General features: G+C 35.6%; 1 protein-coding gene across 1 annotated transcript; it reads right to left on the bottom strand.

Moving 5' to 3' along the window:
* Positions 1 to 7,893: 7,893 nt before the first annotated feature.
* On the bottom strand, positions 7,894 to 11,359 carry LOC104223452 (protein LEAD-SENSITIVE 1-like). The gene is made up of 3 exons (XM_009774901.2): positions 11,223 to 11,359; positions 11,015 to 11,148; positions 7,894 to 8,739 (listed from the first exon to the last, which is right to left on the bottom strand). Exons 2-3 carry the CDS (start codon positions 11,109 to 11,111, stop codon positions 8,108 to 8,110), a joined length of 729 nt encoding a protein of 242 aa, XP_009773203.1. The 5' UTR covers positions 11,112 to 11,148; positions 11,223 to 11,359; the 3' UTR covers positions 7,894 to 8,107.
* Positions 11,360 to 20,837: the final 9,478 nt, after the last annotated feature.

Genomic DNA, 20,837 nt, shown 5'->3' with positions numbered 1-20,837 from the left:
ATACAGGGACAGAATTCATTTTGGAGAGAGTAAAAAAAAATAGAACCAAATTTTCTGAAATATTGAGAGCGGAAGAACACCATAGAGAGTTCAAAGCTAGAAATAAAAAACAAAGAGAGACTTCCGGGCTATTTTTCTTCTCCATTTTTACTGGTTTTCTCCGTGTTGCTGGGATTTCCGGATTGAGGTGTTGAAGCCACTGTGTGGGACTTTCTGCTGCTGTATTTTTGCTATTGCTGCTACTAACTTCCTCCTTCTTCATTGTTGTAACTTCCAGGTATATGTTCTAAAGCTTTCAAATCTATGGAAAGGAAGTAAAGAGTTGTTGGAATGGATTTCTGAATTTCCCCTGTTTCTTTGTGTTTAATTTAATGTATAGGCAGTAGTTCACTTGATATCTCATAGTATGTATTAGGATGATTTTGGAATGCATAAACCGGACTTGAACTGGAATCCCGAACTTTTAATTTTAATTGATTAGGATTTTCTTTATTCTTAGAGACAAATAAATAGAAAATCCTAGTCGATTTAGGATATCCTTAAATAAAAAAAGGGACGAGTCTTGCCAAATAAAACACACAAGTTGCGGGGCCCTCAATAAATGGTTAATAATTGTATAGACTTCGGGATCGGTCGTTTAGCAAATTTCACGGCCTTACCTAAAATAATGATACGCTAGTCGCTTTAGGCGCGCCTTTAACAATTTATTTTCTTAAATTCGGGTGCACATTTATGTGACCCAAATTCAAATCTCAACAGAGTTGAAATATGTCGGTAACCACGGGTACATTGATGTGACGTGGTTCGAGATATATTTTCACGATGTTGCAATTCTCGATAAAAATGGTCTATGATAAAAGCGGTTAAAAGTTAAAATTCGCGCATATGTTCAACATGTATTGTATCAGATAATCAAGCCGAATATGACAGTTGAGCGACCTTGCTAGAACCACGGAACTCGGGAATGCCTAACACCTTCTCCCGGGTTAACAGAATTCCTTATCCGGATTTCTGGTGCGCAGATTGTTAAATAGAGTTAATATTTTCCTCGATTCGGGATTCAACCGGTGAATTGGGACACCATAAATCTCCCAAGTGGTGACTCTGAAATAAATAAATAAATCTCGTTTCGATTGTCCTTTAATTGGAAAAAACTCCCTTCCGCGCTCCTTTTGGGCGGCGCGGGCGAAAAAGGAGGTGTGACATTAACACATCCATATCTGGAGTCTGAACCAATCTCTCAAAGTCTCTAGCATATTGTTGCATCAGACTGTCTGGAAGAAAATGATTCTTGTACAACTTAGTGAACTCGTCCCATGTCAGTGGTGCTGCTCCTGCTGGCCTTCCTAGCAATATAGTTTCATACCATGTGTTGGTCATATCCTCTAGTTTGTATGCTGCGAGCTCCACGACTCTCTCACTAGAACATCCAAGAGCACGTAATGCCTTGTGTGTCCCATCCAAGAAACTTTGAGGATCTGTTGAATTATCGGAACCTGTGAATTTTGGTGATTTCAATTTCAGGAACTCGTGTAGGGACACTTCCTTATTCCCGAAAGGTTGCATCTGTGTAAGTGCTTGTGTCTGTAAAGTAGCCTGAGGAGCTGAACTTCCGCCTTGAGTAGGCACCAATGCCTCTAACACATTCAATAACCTTGCCACTGCATCTGCAGGTAAGGCAACAGTAGGTACAATAGTTGGCACTGGTAGTGGAGCATTCTAAACTCCCTACCCTTCCACTTGATCTGGCATAACAGCTTGGTTTTGACCCATGTTCCCAATTTAGGGTTGAGGAGCAGTCTGTTTTCTAGTTTGATGAACCCCAACTTGACCGCCACCCCGGGTAGAACCACGTCCAACAGATGAGGGTGTGCGTGTCTTAGCCATCTGCGAAAGAAATATTCCAAAGTCAATCTCAAGTTATCTCAACACACGATCAAAGAATGAAAGAAGGGAAAAACATTCCTAAATGTTCAGTAGCCTCGAGATCATAAGTATGGGCGCCTACATACCCATGAAAAAGACTCTACTAAACATTAATCCATGACTCGAGACTTAAAGCCTAAGCTGTAATACCAACTTTGTCACGACCCAATTTAGGATTGTGACCGACGCTTAGGAGCAACTGCTCCAAAATAAGCCTCATCGGTAATTTTACAGAAAATCGGACAGAGTTTCCCCTGTTTTTGGACTATCCCAAATTTTTTCCCTGTCTCAAATCAGCAACCAAACATCCTAATAGCAATTCAACAATTGACAACTTGTCAATTAACCAATACAAGTCTCCACCATAACTAAATCACCAACTAACCACTAGAAATACTAATATATCTCCAACTTTGATAATGAGAACAATACTTAACATAAGACTATAATAACAAAAGAATACTCATGACACTAAAATAATGACTATGGAGCAACTCTAAGAGTTCAATGGAAAAACCATAACAATAAATAAAATCTCTGCCCATGCGAACAAGTGTGAGGCTCGCCAAGAATTCTCAACCTGTGCGCTCTAATTAACGAGATCCTCGCCTACGTCAGTTGTTGTCTCTGTAAAAAAATATTTAGCGGGAAATGAGTCGCTAGCTCAGTGAATAATAACACTTATCCACAACCGTATTTATTTGGGGACAAGTCAGAAACATGCTAGTATTTCAAAGAGAAAATAACGTAAAAATGCCCTGTCAGAAACAATAAATAAATTTTCAGTCTCATCACGCTTTTCTTGTAGTAAAATAATTAACCATTCAGTAATAAGCTCGGTAACCACTGTATAATATCAATATTCACATTTTAGGAGGTTTCAATGAACGGATTATGTAATCGGTATAACTGTGGACTTCTTTGCAAGAAGTCATATATAACGGTAGTCCCTACTCGAGGGAAATCGGTAACGGTATGCTAGTTCTACCTTCCCACTAGCGAGGACTATGATAGTAATCTGTAATTACAAGGTGCAACAGGTCTAACGAACCCGCCGTTAGCTACGTGATCCTTCAATGTCTACTCCCATTTATACTTGTCTCTGTAATCCGTATATACTCGTAGAAACTATTCTAAAACAATATAGGGCATTTCGGTTCTTATCAAATCATATAATTTTCTTTCGATAACAGTAAATTCAAGCAACAGTCAAACAGATCTAGTGACAACGAAAGTATTTAAAACCACGGTATTCATCTCAAATAACTATTTCGGTATCATATCGAGTAAAAGACTTGTCCCACATGCAACTCAAAATAATCGGTAACATATTCATATTAAAAATCATGTGTAAATCATGCAAGTTATGAAAACATAAATTGTGGTAAGATTACTACTCACTGTACTCATGCCGAAATACCAAATGTTTCACCTCGAGCAATTCGTACAATTCCTCCAATCAATCTATAATTACATAATATCAGAGCAATTCGTACAAATTCCTCCAATCAATCTATAATTACATAATATCAATCTCATGTTAATTTCCTCGTTTAGGATAATTCATAGCTAATTTAGAATACCCAACCATCAGGGTTCATGTTTGGATCTTAATTTGTGGATTTATATTTACCCTCATATGAGTAATTACTAATTTATCAACTCCAACCTATTCATATAATTTATTACTCCAAATTTCATAAAATTCTATTGGTTCTTTAGGAAGAAAATTCTCAATTGTGTGAACGAACTAGTGTAATTTCTATTACTCTGTAGAATCTTCCAATCAAGAGAATCGAAATTAAAATCCACCAGAAGAAAAAGTTCAAGTAATACCCGTAAGAGACAATTTGTGCTTAAGATTCCTCAACAGTTATAGCTATGGCTCTAATACGCTGCACCCACTTCTTCCTCCTTTTTTTCTCTTTTCCTTCTTTCTTCCTTTGCTCTTTTTCTTTTCGTTTTTTTTACGCTGTTTCGAAGCTTTCTGCTTTGTTTCCTTCAGAAGCAATTTGCTTCTAACCCTTTTCACCTTTTATTGGCAGATGTGCCAATGGGCTTTGGCCCTTTGGTTTAAATTCTTATCTTTTTTTTTAGTTAGCTGATTTTTTCTTTCTTTCTTTTTTTTTAAAAGAAAACTTAAATTATTTACTAAATACCCCATATGACCTCTTTTAAAATAGTGGGGTATTACATAATATTTTGTTGGCCCATCAGAAATGACCTAATGAACAATAGTCACTGATTTTCCATGACTGTTCCTCATTATTTGACATTTTAGGGGCATAAAATAAGAATTTAGTATAATTTTTTATTATTCGTGTGCTAGTTCACGCCATCTTCATGAATTCGGGAGACCAACCCTGAATCGCCTAAAATATGGTAGGCCCATTAGAAACAATATGAATAATATCCATTGCTTTTCTATGATTGTTCCTCATTTTTTGGCGCTTTAGGTTAGTAAAATAGAAGTTTAGCACGATTTTCAATTTTTTTCGTGTACTAATGTCCGCACCATCTCATGAATTAGGGCGACTAGCTCCCAATCGTCTAAAATTTTGTGAGTCTATCAGAAATGACCTAATGAATAATAGTCGTTGCTTCTCCATGATCGTTCCTCATTTTTTGGCGTTGTAGGGCCATAAAATAGGAATTCAACACGATTTCCAATTTTTCATTTGCTAATGTCCACGTCATCTTCATGAATTCAAGAGATCGGTCCTAAAATCGTCTAAATTTTGTGGGCCCATTAAAAACGATTTAATGAACAATAGTCATTATTTTTTCATGATCATTCCTCATTTTTGGCATTTTAGGTTCATAAAACATTAGTTTAGCACGATTTTCAATTTTGCGTGTGCTAATGTCCATGCAATCTTCATGAATTCGGGCGACTGACCCCGAAACGCCTAAAATTTTGTGAACCTATTAGAAATGACCTAATGAACAATAGTCATGTCTTCACCATGAACGTTCCTCATTTTTTGACGTTTTAGGGCTATAAAATAGGAATTCAACATGATTTCCAACTTTTCATGTGCTAACATCCACGTTATCTTCATGAATTTGGTCGGCCATCCTAAAATTTTGCGGGCCCATCAGAAATGACCTAATGATCAATAGTCATTGCTATTCTATAATCTTTCCACATTTATTGGCGTTATAGGGCCATAAAACAAAAATTCAGCACAATTTTTAATTTTTCGTATGCTAATATCTACATTATCTTCATAAATTCGGGAGGCTAGCCCTGAATCGTTTAAAAATTTAGTGGGTGCATTAGAAGTGACTTAATGAACCATAGTCATTCTTCTTTATGACTGTTCCTCATTTTTTTGGTATTTTAGTGTCATAAAACAGGAATTCAACACGATTTTTGATTTTTCGTATGCTAATGTCCATGCCATTTTCACGAATTCTGGTGACCGACTCCGAATAGCCTAAAATTTGGTGGGTCCATCAGAAACGACCTAATGAACCATAATCATTTATTCTTCATGAGCGATCCTTGTTTTTGGTGTTTTAGGGCCATAAAACAGGTATTCAACACGATTTCTGATTTTTTGTGTGCTAATGTCTACGCCATCTTCATGAATTCGGGCGACCGGCTCCGAATCACCTTAACTTTTATGGGCCCATCACAAATGATCTAATGAATCATAACAATTAATTCTTCATGACCTTTCCTCATTTTTTTAGTATTTTAGGGCCATAATATAGAAATTCAGCACGATTTCGATTTTTCATGTGTTGTCTATGCCATCTTCATGAAATCGGGAAACCGGCCCTAAATCGCCTAAAATTTTGTGGGCCCATCAGAAACAATCTAATGAACAATAATCATTGCTTCTCTATGACCGTTCTTAATGGTTTTGCATTTTAAGGCAATAAAACAGGAATGTTGCACGATTTTCGATTTTGTATGTGGTAGTTAATTTGTAGAAGAGGAATTTTCATGAAGCACTGCTGTTTAGAGCCTAATTACTATACGCAATAATAATTTGCCTAATTACCATTCCTAGCTACTATTCAATTGTTACTAGATTATATCACTTGTATTCAGACGCGCAACGAATATATCCTATGTCAATTGTATTCGCTCGCGCAATGATATTCATTGTGCTCGTTCGTGCAACGAATACAACCAAGTCAAAATAAAAGAGTGTATACAAAGGATACAATATGTATCGACTGTATTCGTTCGCTCAACGAATACAACCAACGGGAAATACAGAAATACAGAAAAATAGAATGCTCTCATTGAGAATCGAACTTAAGACCTCCGCTTACTATGCAGGTGCTCTAACGAACTAGCTACGAGAGTTTGTTGCTCTTTTATTTCAGTTCAAAATAATTGATCTCTTGTTTCAATACTATAGGTGAATTTTCTATAAAATTCAAATATAGCTACGAATGATAATTTTCTAAAAGCATAGTTACGAATGATAAATACAAAGCATATATTTGTTGTGTAGCGCAATTTTTCCTTTTTAATAATGAGTAAGCAAGAAGGATTGATTATAGAGACCCTTAATTTTAGTACTCATTATGGATACATGAAGCATTATTTTCGTGAATATATCAAGAATTAATGTCAAAAATTATTTTCATGAATAAATCATCATGTGCTAAAAAGAAATTTCATGACATATCCCAAGATTATTTTGACTTTCCAATATTTCGGTATAATTACCATCTAAAATTACGTTCATCTTTCACGCATAAGAATAGTGGACATATATTAATAATGAAAAATACTTATGTTTAATTAAATTTAAAAATTGATAAATTTATTAAAGAGGGAAAAGAACGATGCTGTTGGAAAGGAGATATACTCAATCCCAGCAATAGATTTGGCGGGTTCAATCCTGCACACAATTCCCCCAAGAAAAGTTATTTATTTCTTTTTCTTTTAAAGGTATACCATTAATACAGACTAAACAAAAAAGCAATCTTAGCCTTTGAGTACTTTTCTCTGCACTCTGAGTACCATCAGCAAAGCCTAATAAGGAATTTGCTAAGTGTGTTGGTATGTGCTTGTTTGTTACTCCCCGGATCCACTTTAATTAATTTTTTTGTTTTTTTTTTGTGATCCATAATATTTGATTTTTTTATGTCAAGAAGGAATTAACTACTTTTTTCCAAAGTTGCCTTTGAAATAGCGAGACTAGGAATATTTATTGTATTTCCAATGAACTACCTAAGGTTAATATGATCAATTTCATTGTTAATTAATGCTAAAATATGGATTCCTTAATATGTGCAGGCCTTTGCTGGGATGTCTTTCATCAAACAAAAGAGGGGCAGTAAATGGAATAGTTCATAAAAGAAATCAAAGAAAGGTCCGCGACAAAGCTGTCCGCTCTCTCCATATATCTCTACTTGCCGGCGGGGTGTAGATAACACTATAATAATAATAAAGCGTGATAGAGATATTGTTCATTCAGAATTGATTCAAATGGCAAGAACCCACGGAAAAATTCATCTTATTCATGCTCCGCACAATAACTTGTCCGGTCAATATTATTTGTCTATGCTAAACTTGGTGATCTATTTTCATTGCCATGAAAACAGCCATAAAATCCATTAAAATGGACAAGTATGTTTGTATGTGTGTAAAAGAATAGTAGTATTTGATCTATATGCATCGCATATTTTTGTCTGCGAAGGGTTCAATTGACCACTTGAACACCCTTCGTCGGTTGTAGCTCGCACATCTAGCATAATACTGAGGGAGAGAAATAACAGACCTAGCCGCAAAAATCAAGTCAAAAGATAGGCAACACTGATTACTGATGTTTAGACTAGTTTCACCAAATGATACGCCTAACAAAGGATGCAGGATATTAAAAAATGCATTACTTTTAGAGGATCCGACACGCACATGCCGCCATTGTTGAAGAGTCCGAGCAACACAGATAAGTAGTATCTCAGAAATGACGATAATAGTGAGGACATCATAAGGGCTATTTTCTAAAGCGTAGACTAGTGTTTTTTTACCAAATGATACACGCCTGCAGAAAACGATGCACGATAAGTTCTTTCAACATAGATGCAAATTGAAAGGAAAGAATCATAACAAGGCATTTGACAATAAGTTGTATCTCACGAATGATAAGAATAGTGAGGTATAATTAAGTTCAAGATTTGGTCCCAAGAAGCCATTTTGAGTAATGCAGGTTCAAACACTTATAAGACGATCACGGGAAACAAGCCTCTCTGCAGGTATTTTCATCACGTCCCTGCGGACTCCAATATCAGAAAAAAATCGGTTAGCACAGTAAAATCCCCAACCAACGACTGCAAGACCACTCGTAGGCATAAGGCGAACTGGTGATAAAGCCAACGCGCTAGCTGCTGCAGCCAATGACGCTGCCTGATCACTGCGCCCTATCCCCACATTTCTCAGGAGCAGATAACCCGTCTTGCAGTAGATTGCAAAATCCTCGCAGTTGTTCTTGAAAAGGTTGTAGTTTCCAAAACCGTTACCAAGAAGAATTTCAGCGCGGAGGATGACATCCTCCTGAGAATCAGAACGAGCAAAGGTGCACGTTCCTCTCACTTGGGCAAGAAAGAAACCTGGTGATACACCATATTGAAAACGATATAGTTTACCACCAGAGAGGAAGCATTCAAGGCATGAAGATATGACTCCATCACTCCTTGGTCGATCACCACATGTTGGACATGGGGATACAGGGCGACGAGAGGGAGATGAGCTAAAGATGTAACGATCGAGGACTGTTCCTGTTCCTATCTCCTGACCAGCTGCCGGGGTGAAATGGATCACGTTTCCATCATTAACATATATTCCTGATATTGAAAAGAGGATATGTCAGTTAATTCAGGGGAATATACCACACGTGCTTGTTAAATAGCGAATCACCTCATCTAAAAGTTAAATTGTTAGAGAGAATATACTTTTACTTGCGACATTGCTCATCAACAGACAAACATTAGCAAAATCGCATGAAGACACAAGTATTGGAAACTAGAGATAGCAGAGGTGGATTTAGGATTTTTACACCACTAAAGAAAAGAGAAAAAAGAAGTATTAAGTGGGAATCGATCCCTACTCCTCTAGGTAAAAAACCTCAACATTAACCAACTGCACCATTTAGCATCTTTTGAGTATATGACTGCCAGCAGATAATATTAGATCAATTCTAGAAGATATGTATTTAATACCTAGTTTGCCCGAGAGACCATGGGCTAACGTGCCCCATATATTAGGCTATAAATCCGCCTCTGGAGACTAGTTATGTATTGTTTCTTAATATTTCACACAAACTCTCAGAGAGATTGTCTTAGCTTACATGATTCTTCTTCCGTATAAATAACCCTTCGCTATGTTTAACTCTTTCTCGTTCAGCTCAAAATTACTATATTTCATATAACTTTCAACTGAGGGAGGCTCTCCAGACTAAAGAGGTCTAATCATTCTAGATAGCTGAAACTGAAATATGTGTTATGTATAGGTTTCTATCAGTACAAAAACTGGTCCGAAGTTGTACCACTAAGAAGCCAATTCATCACGTCCAACATTTCGATTGGTAAGATCACTCAAACATCTTGTATCTGTGACTAAAATCATCTTAATGATCTAACTGAAAAGCTATGCGAAAGATAATGATAGAAGTTTTGACTAAGGCAAGAAAGGATCTGCCTTTGTCATTGCTAAGAACTCTAGAAGAAATGTGGAAAGGAGAATGGTTATCAACAAAAACTCATAGTGAAATTCGACTCAGTAAAGAGTTGGATTCATCAAACAACATAAACCATAACATAGTAATGTGCATAGTGAAGTTTAAAGTTGATGGAGCTTAGGCTACTACCAGCACTAAACTGTTGAGTTCTTACAGTCTAAGTATATAAGCTTTGGACATATGTTATATTCTCTTTCATATCAACAACAACAGCAGCAACCCAGTATAATTCCACTAATGGAGTCTGGGGAGGGTAGTGTGTACGCAGACCTTACCCCTACCCTAGGGTAGAGAGGCTGTTTCCGATAGACCCTCGACATCCCTACCTCCAAGAACTCCCCACCTTGCTGTTTGGGTAACTCGAACTCACAGCCTTTTGATTGGAAGTGGAGGGTGCTCACCACTAGAGCAACCCACTCTTGTCAAAAGCTGCCCTGCAACTGCACCACATTCTTATCCCCGAGAACAACAAATGGCTCTGATTTTAGAGTTTGTGACAAAGTATGGAGCAGATCGTTCAATGCTTTCCAGTTTGTAAAGAGTGAGACGAACAGCATAAAAGTTTTGAGAGAGTGGAACATATGCCAGTAAGTTTTGTGACAGAGTGAAGCTCCAGAACAATAGATCTAGTTGGGAAGATGTAGGAGTTGAGAGGACATAGAAAGCCTAGAAACTGTTGGAACTAAAACAGCTCAAAGATACTCTTAACACGTCCGTTTTGGGTCAAGCAAGTACGATTTTCCCCAAAAGTTCTTACACTATTAAGAGTATTTAATACCTTATAAGTAGATTCTTTTTCTTTTCTCCTTTCCATGTATAACTTTGTTCACACACGCAACAAAAACAATGTCTGTTCGTTATGATGTACTAAGATCTAATCATCAAAAACATGTTTTTCAGTGTTTGGTTTACTTTGAGATTCGAAAATGTTCTCTCTCAAGGAAAATATTTTTCATTAAAATGAGGAAAATGACTTTCTTCATTTGTGGATGAGAAACTCATTTACCTTTAAAAAATATCCCAACTCATGATCAATTCCACTTGTTATTATCAACAATTCAAGACATACTGTTCAACATTTAATAATTCTCAAATATCTAAACAAGACATTATTCTCATACCATGTATTGCATTAAAAGTAAGCCTTTACATTTCTTTTCAATCTTTTCTTTAGCCAAAGATCTATCGGATACAGCCTCTCGACCCTCCCAGGATAAGAGCAAACTTCATAATTCGATTATATTATGACATAGACAACACCCAATTTTCATAATTCGTTAGATCTATAACTTCATCAATGAGAAAAAAGAAACCCCAAAGAAAAAAAAAAACAGGTAGTAGTACTATTTAAGCAACTTCAAAATAGAGATGGAAATGCAAACCATGATGTGCATATACATAGCCATGTCGCCATGTGTAAATATGATCCCCACGCATAAGCTCCTCTTTCTTGATCTGATTGGAAATCACATTCCCCATCTTGTTTCTTCTTTCTCCTCTCTCGCCCTAAACTTAGCTGAATACAAAAAAGCAACAGGAGATATATTGAATCACATTATTACAGCAGTAAAAACACAAAGAAGAATATACCTGCAGATTCTTAACTTTTACTGAAGAAATCATATTAGGTATGATTCCATTAGCCAAGAGCCACTACTATTAGCACTTTAAACTTTTGCCAAGAGACCTTTCACATTGTTAAGTCTTTCTCACTAGCTTTAGCACATTATCTATTTCTTTATTCAGTAGTATATATAAGACTTAACTAAAAATATTGTTAATTAAACTCTCCTTATTAGGGTAGGTAGGGTCAAAGAAAGACAAGAAATATATACTAATTCCTAGCTAGTCTTCTTAGCTTTCTCTTAAATCTTGTTTCTTAATTTCCTCTTTTGTTTGCAAAGCATTATTTCAAATCCATAACACACTGTTATTTGCGTTGAAGTAAATGATATCGAAAAGATATTAAATAAAATCAAATTAGTTATTAAACTCTTAGCAAAAGCAGTCAAAATCACATGTACAGTTCATTTTGTGGTAGTAATAACGACGATTTATTGGGTACATGCATCAGTCATCATCTTAACACGTAAGTCAAGTTGTCTTCTACTTAACCAAATTTTGATACAGTATTTGCACCTCTTTTACTAGATTCGACAGAATCCATAGCTCCCATGTATTGGACACTTTTTCTATTCAAAGGAGCATATTCCTATCGAGTAGGCCAACTAAAAGGGATAAAACATCCCCATACTAAGAGATTTTCTATGTTCCAAACTCGAATTTAAGACTTCTAATTAAAGCTGAAGTCGTTATCTTACCACTAATGCATGATTGCATGGTGCAAAAATATATGTTTAATTTTATGATACTAAGATTTTGACTTTGATTTTTTAAATATTGTTATACTATTTGATGATGTAGTCATTTAACGTTTAGGCATATATAACTAGTCAACTTGTCGTAAAAAGTTTGTACAACTCAATTTCATGATATACCCATTTGTAAAATTCACTTTCATAATATACCTAATAAGTTTTGAAATTACATCAAATATCCCAAATTATTATACGTTATACCTCCATATATTCTGAAATATATTACAGTATTCTACTTTGGAATACAATCCAAACCTAACTTACCACAATATTTTAATTTGGAATACATTATCTAAACATAACATACCATAATATTCTAACTTATAACATACTAGTATTCAACCAAACATATACCACAATATTTTAACTAAACATATCACAACACTCTAATTTGGAATACATTATTCAAATTAAACATATCACAATATTCTAATTTGGTTTGGAATAAAATATTCAAATTAAACACACCACAATATTTTATTATATACTACAATATTTTAATTTGAGATACAATATTCAACCAAACAGTATCCAAATCAAACATACAATAATTTTCTAATTTGGAATACAATATTCAAACTAAACATGCTACAATATTCTAATTTGGAATGCAAAAACCAAACTAAACATACCATAATATTTTAATCTGGAATATATAATATTTTATTTTGGAATACAGTAGGTATACATGGTAAAATAAATTTATAAAGTAGGTATATAGGATAGAATGAATTTATAAAGTAAGTATACATAATAAAATAAATATTTTAATTATATATAGTTTTAGCTGGTGTTTTCAATGGGCATGTAGATTATCCATTTTCTAAAGCACAATGAAGATGAATTGAATCTGGACAGACCGACCTTGGTTGCCTTATTGAGTCTATGATTTGACCCTTTTCGCCAGGGTCTTTAAGAACTATCAAAAGTTTGAGTTCACAATAATTCGTTAAATATCTAATATCTCTAATAAAAGAATTGATGATTTGAATCGATTAAATAAGGGAAAATGCATAATTATGCCCCTATTCTGTACCCAAAGTTCCAATTATACACTTTTTCTTCACGGAAATTCTAGTACCCCCTAAACTATTTTTTACCTTAATATCTTGGACCTTTTGTGCTGAGCTGGACTAGAACGTGAACACACCTTCCCCAAGCGCGTAGTAAATTAAATAAAAAGGCTTTAGCCTATAAAAAATGGACACGTGTCATTCTCAAAGCTGATTTGGAAGACCCCTTCATCTAAACATAAAACGTTCTTCTTTCCCATTATACCGGCCATTTTCAAGACCTTTGAAGGTGTGTTCTGACTTCCAATTTTCTTTGGTTTGAAGAAGTAAGTGAATTTTTTGTGTAAATTCCTCTGTTTGACTCTTTTTTCTATTAAGGGTTTTTTAATTTCTTCTCCAATTTCGGTCTATGAAATCTTAGGGTTAGGAATGACAAATACCAAGTTGAATAAATTGTGCATGGACGAAGATGATCCAATGCTCAATGCTGAAGTGCGATGCAAACATGGTATTTTGCTACAAATGTAAACTTCTTGGCCAGATCGAAATCCCGGAAGACGATTTTGGTCTTGTCCTCACTATGAGGTATGTGTTCATGGTCTAAGCCTATCGATTAACTTGAAAATTAATGTTGATTGGGTCGTTATTGAATTCTTTAAATTTCAGGCCACAAATTACAAGTTTTTCAAATGGAGAGACAGCGAAAGAGTTGATGAAAGATCAAAGTTTATTTTTCCAAGATTGGTAAACAAAATCAAAGAGTTAGAAGAAAATTACGACCGTTTTAAGCTGCATTTGGGTGAGCTTGAAGATTAAAAACAGAATGTTGATTTTAAAGAGAAGAGTATGAAGGAAAAAAATAGAAGGAACTTGTGTAGAAATTCATTTGGTGTATTATGATTTTTGTAGTTGTTGTGTTTGTTAGCAGCTTCATCCAAGCTAACAACTTGAAGAAAAATCAAATGGAGTTGCCATAGTAGCTGGTTGTTGTAGTAATATAAGATAATTTTGGTTGTTGTCGTAATAGAAGATCATTTTGTTATTGATGTCGGATAGGGTAAGTTAAATGTGGTTTGGTTGTGTACTTAATTTTGGTATTGTAATGAAACATCATTTTGGTATCATGGTATCAATTTCTATTGACAAATGTGTTGTTGTTGCTGTTTAAGCAAATTTTGGGGAAAAAAAAAGAAGAAGTCTCTTGGAAGCAGCTGGTTAGCAACACTAGCTGCTTAGCAACACTGCCCACTGTCGCGCCCCTTTTTTTCCTCTTCACATCGAAAAATCGGGTTTATGACATTTAGTATGGACAACTCATTCCTTTTGGGAACATGGTTTGCATTTTGAAGAGTCGCAACCTAATGATTTAAGGCGCATTAGGACACCTATAGAGTTCATTTCTAACTATATTTGGTAACCAAAGATAGGGTAAGGGCTTGAAATTATCTTGAGGAGAAGGTGTTAGACACCCCTCATGATCCACTAGTGTGGTTCCTGGCCAGACAGTTTTATGAATTTGTACAATTAGCAAATAGGCAAGTATTGACTCAAATAGTAGGGGACTTAAGTTTGAATGCACATATGTAAGAAAACAACTAAGAAAAGGTGAGAAAAAGTTATAATTTAAACATACTTATAAAAGGGAAGGGGAGTTTTAGGTTTGTTTGTAATATGGATTACGTCAATGCAATACCCGATATGACACTCCTCAAAAGAGGGGCTACACGTGGTATTAATGCACCGGTCATCATATTCATATTTACCATTTCCCACCCCGTAAAGGTAATTGGAGAGATGATTGGTCTCGACTCTTATTGCATGCTGCTACCCGTCCCTTCCTATCAGTCCCGAAGGAATTTTAGGACTCCTATTCCTAAAAGAAGGAGGTTCTAGGAAGACCTCAGATTTAAAGGTAAAAAATACTAAAACGACATACAAAACATGTAAGACTGCAATTAAGGGAAAACATGTAGGCAGATAGAAGGCTCAGTTATACCTCCACAAATAATGCACATAGACAGCATGACTTATACACAGTCAAGGTCTGAATTTAAAATACTAAAGCAGGGTGTTTAAGTTGTGGAAGCAGAACCAAATTTATTGCATGACTCAGATAAGAAGTCCGAATCAGGCCTGTCTGCTGGTTGTAGCAGTTGATAATTAAACAATGGCATTTCAATTTTTGTTCCAATTATTACCTAAGGTCTGCCTAGGCGTAATAGTGATGTCCTATGAGCATGATATCTATATTGATTAGGAATGCAGTAAAACAGTGATCAATTTTAAACGGACAACTTGAGATCCTATAGACATGCTTTCTAACGGTATTAATTTAAGGAAGTGTTTGAAAACTTATTAAAGAGGCGACAGATTAATTGACTAATCCAATTCAGAATAAACAATGTGCATTAAACTGCTTCTCCAACTAGACTGGTTTTAAGTTCTATAGGCATGATTTCTATTAACTAATTTTAATTCCTACAGGCATGGTATCTAGAATTAAAAGCCGACTTTGGACTTATAGGCATGATTTCTAGGGAGACGAATTTGAATACATGCTGCAATGAAAATTGAGCTTCAATTACTTTACACCCTATAGGCATGATAACTAATTATAAAGCTGATTTTAACCTTATAGGCATGATCTCTATTATTAAATCCATTTAGATCCTATAGACATGGTTTCTAATTGTGTGAAAGTAAAGCATGCAGAATTTATTTTAAACCAAAGCAGATCCTATAGGCATATTATTTAATAGATCGTATTTTGAATCAAAATAGACCCTATATGCATGTTATCTACCCAATTTACCCACAATACACAACTACCCACCCTTTTTCACTAATCACCCCAATATTTGTTTACAAATTATTGCAGATCAAATGATTGAATTACCTTAAAAAAAATGCAAACATAAGAAGTTACAACCATAGGAAGCCTGATTCTGACTTCCTCTATGAGTTATGGAATAAACCACCTCAAATGCCAATGTCATACCAAAGCCTTTCTCATATCTGGTTGTGTCAGAGTTCCCTAAGGACCTCAAGGGATCCCGAACAATGCTCACACCCAGATTTTGCATAACCAAACAGAGCAAGTGTAGTGTGGAAGAGCCAGCCCTTATGTGTCCAGGTTCAGAGGGAGCTCAAGGGTTCCAAAGCAAGGCTCACACAAAAGGGGCAGAGCCAAGATTCTAAGAGTATAGTAGAAGTGCAGAACACATGTTGAAAGGGATTTGTTTTAAAGAAAAGCTGGACTGATAGTCCATTTTGAAAGCAGTCAGTAACATAGGTGATTGAAATCAATTGTAGTAGCAAACAACACTCAAACACACAGAATCAGTAGTCACACAAAGGGGTCAAGGGACTTGGGGACACACAGACATTTGTCTGTAAACACATAACCCTAGCAGGGGTCTGGTTTAGACATGCACAACAATAGTTGGTGCTAACATAATCTCAAACCAGCAAGAAATAAACACATGGAAGGGATAGGGGTTTGGGACATAGAGCACCCAAAACAGAAACACACAATTAGTCATGCATTAGGCACATTATAGGCATGCTAGTTGAAGGATATAAACAAGAACAAGTAAACATGTTGATCACTTTCAAAGAAGGGCAGAATTGAATAAAGTAGTAAACAAACAGTACAACTCAACAGCATGAGCCATTAAGTTAAAAAGAGGAAGTGATTTACAACAAGGGAACACATAGGTTGAGTCTCAGAATTTAAATTAGGAACGTACCAGTTGAAGGAGCAAAGTGCAGAAAAAGAAGTAAGGCAATCAGTGTTCCAAAGTCTAGCCTTGGGTTTCAGCCGGCTAGACAAGGCAATAGAACAAGTAATAGAGAAAAGAAAGAGGGTTTGAATATGTAAGTGTGTGTTTTTTTAACTCAATTGTTCGTGTCTTGTTAGTGAAAGCATTGGGGTATTTATAGTTTTGAAAACAAGTAGAGAATAAGGTAACAAGTAAAGTTTTAACACAAACATGGAAATAATCACAATCAGAATCAATTAACACGAGTACTTCCCTTTAATCAAGGGATTACTACTCAAACAGATACTAACAGGGTTAATTAAGGAAAGAAATCAGTTTGAGAAAGATTGATTTCTGACCATATAGGAGATATTGAAAGTATAGGGTAAATAATTTAGTCTAAGTACAAAATATACTTAATTGGGGAAAGGATTCAGCAGGTGTACAATATCATAGCAAATAAAGGAAAGGAATCAATCAATTCAAACAAACAGGTGGAATTAGGGGTTTTATATGGATACATTTGCGTCGTAACTTGGGGAAATCAAGATCAATCAAGAAAGAATCATGAATCTGCACTTTGACATATAAATAGGATGAACAGAAGTATCAGATATGCAGGGTCAAACATATTGACAAAAGGGAGCAAACTAGATGAACATAAACATACATGAGTGACATGAATAGGCTAAAGGCTATTCAAAGCATGATAATCAACAAGGTCAAGCAGTCATGGCTCACACGTAGAAGCAAAGTAAAGAAACCAGTCCAACAGATAAAGAAAGTCAGAAACAAGTAAAGAACTCACAGTAGTAAGTGAGGAAAACCTTTTAAGAAATTAGGGTTTCAACACTAGTCGAGTTAAAAAAAATGATAAGAACTCAGAATCAGATAAGTCAAACAAGGAAAAAGGATTCAAACATAAAGAACTTAATCGAACCAAGTATGTGTGTAAAATAAACAAAGAGAATTTTAGAACCCCGGATAGAACCCAAACACTTAGGGTTTTTAACGCGATGAACCAGGCAGAAGAAGAGAAAACAAATATAAGCAAACTGTTTAAACATAGTAAAAGCATAAAACAACACTGAAAACCGGAGAAGAGATCTTTTAAAAGAGGTTGAGAAAACCCTAATCGTTGAAAACGAAGAGTCACTTTGAAAGAAAATCGAAGAACTTTTGAGAAAACACCAAGAAGTTCGTAACACACACAGATCTAAGATAGATCTGAGAGAAAATCGAAAGACCTTAAAGCTAGGGTTTCAAAAAACCCAGAAAAGTGAGAAAGACTTTGAAAGGTTACCGATCTAGCCGGAAAAGTCAAGGATCTGACTCGAACGGCCATGGCTGGTCGGAGAAAGGCCATGGATAGAAGTTGATCAAGGAATGGATCAGATCTCTTCAAGATCTGTCCATGGAATCACGAAAATAGGTAACCATTAGACATAGGAGACGAGTACACGTCTCAAACCACCATGGGAATCCATGGATTGAGGGGGATTGAAAGGGATTAGGGTGGATTTGGGTGGCGGCGGCTAGGGTTTAGGTGAGGTTGCAGAGAGAATTGAAGAGGAAGGGGATTCAATGGCGGTGGGTGGTGAGAAATGATTTAGGGTAAGGGGTCGTTTAGGTTTATTTTAGGCAGGTGGAATGGTGGTCATTGATCTGAATGATCAACGGCCTGGATTAATGAGGTAGGTGGGGATCCAGGTTTAGGTAGGGTTAAAATTAGGTTAGGGTCGGGTTTAATTAAAATTGGGCGGGGGGAATTAGGGCCTGATTTGGGTTATAATTGAAATATAAATATGGCTACGAGTTAAATAGCCACTTTTCTCTTTTAATTTTATAAAAAATAGTAAATAGCTTCTGAAAATAAATTGAAAAATATTAAAATAATTTATAATATATAATTAACAATTTAAAAATACAGGATCCCATTTTATAAATATAAAACCTAATTAAACCTAAAAGGGCTAATATTTCAATTATATGCAATTTAGCTTTAAAAATATTAAATAAAATTGTAAAAATATGTAAAAATTACCTTAGCCATATTTTAACATAAATATAAAAATCCAATAGATGAAAAAGAATAATTTTGAAAATAATTATTGGGATTTTATGGACAAAAAGGGAGAAAATAAATCAATTTAAACCTTTAAAAAATTATGGAAAAATAATAAAATATTTGGACTTGCTTATATATATATATATATATATATATATATATATTCTATTTTGAAGTTATTTTACATATTAAAAATATATAGGAATAAATTGGGTATCAACACCCACGACTTCAGAACATCCAAACCAATTGCATATGAAGAAAACTACTATAATTTCCAACAATTCACTTCAATGGTACATTTGAATATCAATAATCTAATAACAAAACAAAAGTTTCCAACATAACACTTTGAGCACCATTTCTAGGAGCAAAACATTAGTTTTTAACAAGTATGTCAAGATCCATGCATTAATAACAACAAAAGTTCCAACAGCTTCATAACAAAAAAAACACCATAGGGCCCTATCGACACTATAATTTCCATTGTTCTTGGGGCTATGAACCAGCATTCCTTGATTTGTCTCAAATTTCTTGAAGTTTTCTTGTTGTAATTGGTTGTTTTCCTTTTCACTTCAGTCCTGTCACGACCCAAATTTTCTACCGTCGGAACCGTGATGGAGCCTAATACTGAACCCGCTAGGAAAGCCAATGTTACTAATTATTTTAAATCTTCCCCTTATCTTTAACAATTTACCAGATGATATAAGAAAATCAGCGGAAATCGAAATGTGGAAGAACAGAATTTAACAATTTAACTTAATACTAATACGAAATCCATAATAAAACTCCACCCAGAAATGGTGTCACAATTTCACGGACTGTCTACGAATATTACAAATAGTGGTCTGAACAAGAAAATACAAATCTGTCTCAAAAATAGATAAAATAGAAAAGAAACAGGATAGAAGGGGACGCCAAGGCCTGCGGACGCCTGCAGGACTACCTCGGGTCTCCACTAGACTGAAGGCAGCAACCTCTAACTATGGTCCATATGCTCCAGTACCAGGATCTGCACAAAAAGTACAGAGTGTAGTATCAGTACAACCGACCCCATGTACTAGTAAGTGTCGAGCCTAACCTCGGCGAAGTAGTGACGAGGCTAGGACGCAATAAACATATAAACATGTGCAATTAAATCATATATAACAAACAACAACAACAACCCAGTATAATCCCACTTAGTGGGGACTGGGGAGGGTAATGTGTACGCAGACCTTACCCCTACCCTAAGGTAGAGAGGTTGTTTCCAAATAGACCCCCGACATCCTTCCCTCCAAGAACTTCCCACCATGCTCTTGGGGAGACTCGAACTCACAACCTCTTGGTTGGAAGTGGAGGTTGCTTACCATCAGAGCAATCCCTCTTGTCCTCAGTTAAATCATATACGAGAAGAAATAATAACAAGAATTTAGCATAATAAAACGGGAAAGGGGGAACATACTGAGGGGGATATCAGGTTATAACAATAATAAAGTAAAGCGATAAAGTACATATCAAACTTGAAGCAACGGAAATGATAACACAGTAACAAGTGCACGACATTACCCTTCATGCTTTTACTCTCGTCCTTACCATAGAAATCAACAGAAATGGCACGACATCACCCTTCATGCTTTTACTCTCTCATAATCATGGCACGACATTACCCTTCATGCTTTTACTTTCAATAATATGGCACGGCATCACCCTTCGTGCATTAACACTCACAATATCGACACGACATCACCCTTCGTACATTAACACTCACTCACAATATCATGCACGTCATCACCCTTCATGCTTTACACTCTTCCTCACCCAAACAATAGAAATAATAACATCCCGGCAAGGGAATCAACAATATCTTCCCGGCAAGGGAGTCGACAATAGAAACAATAATATCCCGGCAAGGGAATCAACTATAAGCAACTAGTTTCAATAGTTACTTTACAAAATGAACCTCAACTTGAGCTAATACTCGACAATGGTCAAATTTCAAGAAT

The sequence above is a fragment of the Nicotiana sylvestris genome, chromosome 9 (genome assembly GCF_000393655.2).
Source record: "Nicotiana sylvestris chromosome 9, ASM39365v2, whole genome shotgun sequence".
Classification (NCBI taxonomy): Eukaryota; Viridiplantae; Streptophyta; class Magnoliopsida; order Solanales; family Solanaceae; genus Nicotiana; species Nicotiana sylvestris.
The sequence above is the reverse complement of the archived record's forward strand: the minus strand, read 5'-3'. Positions and strand labels throughout refer to the sequence as shown.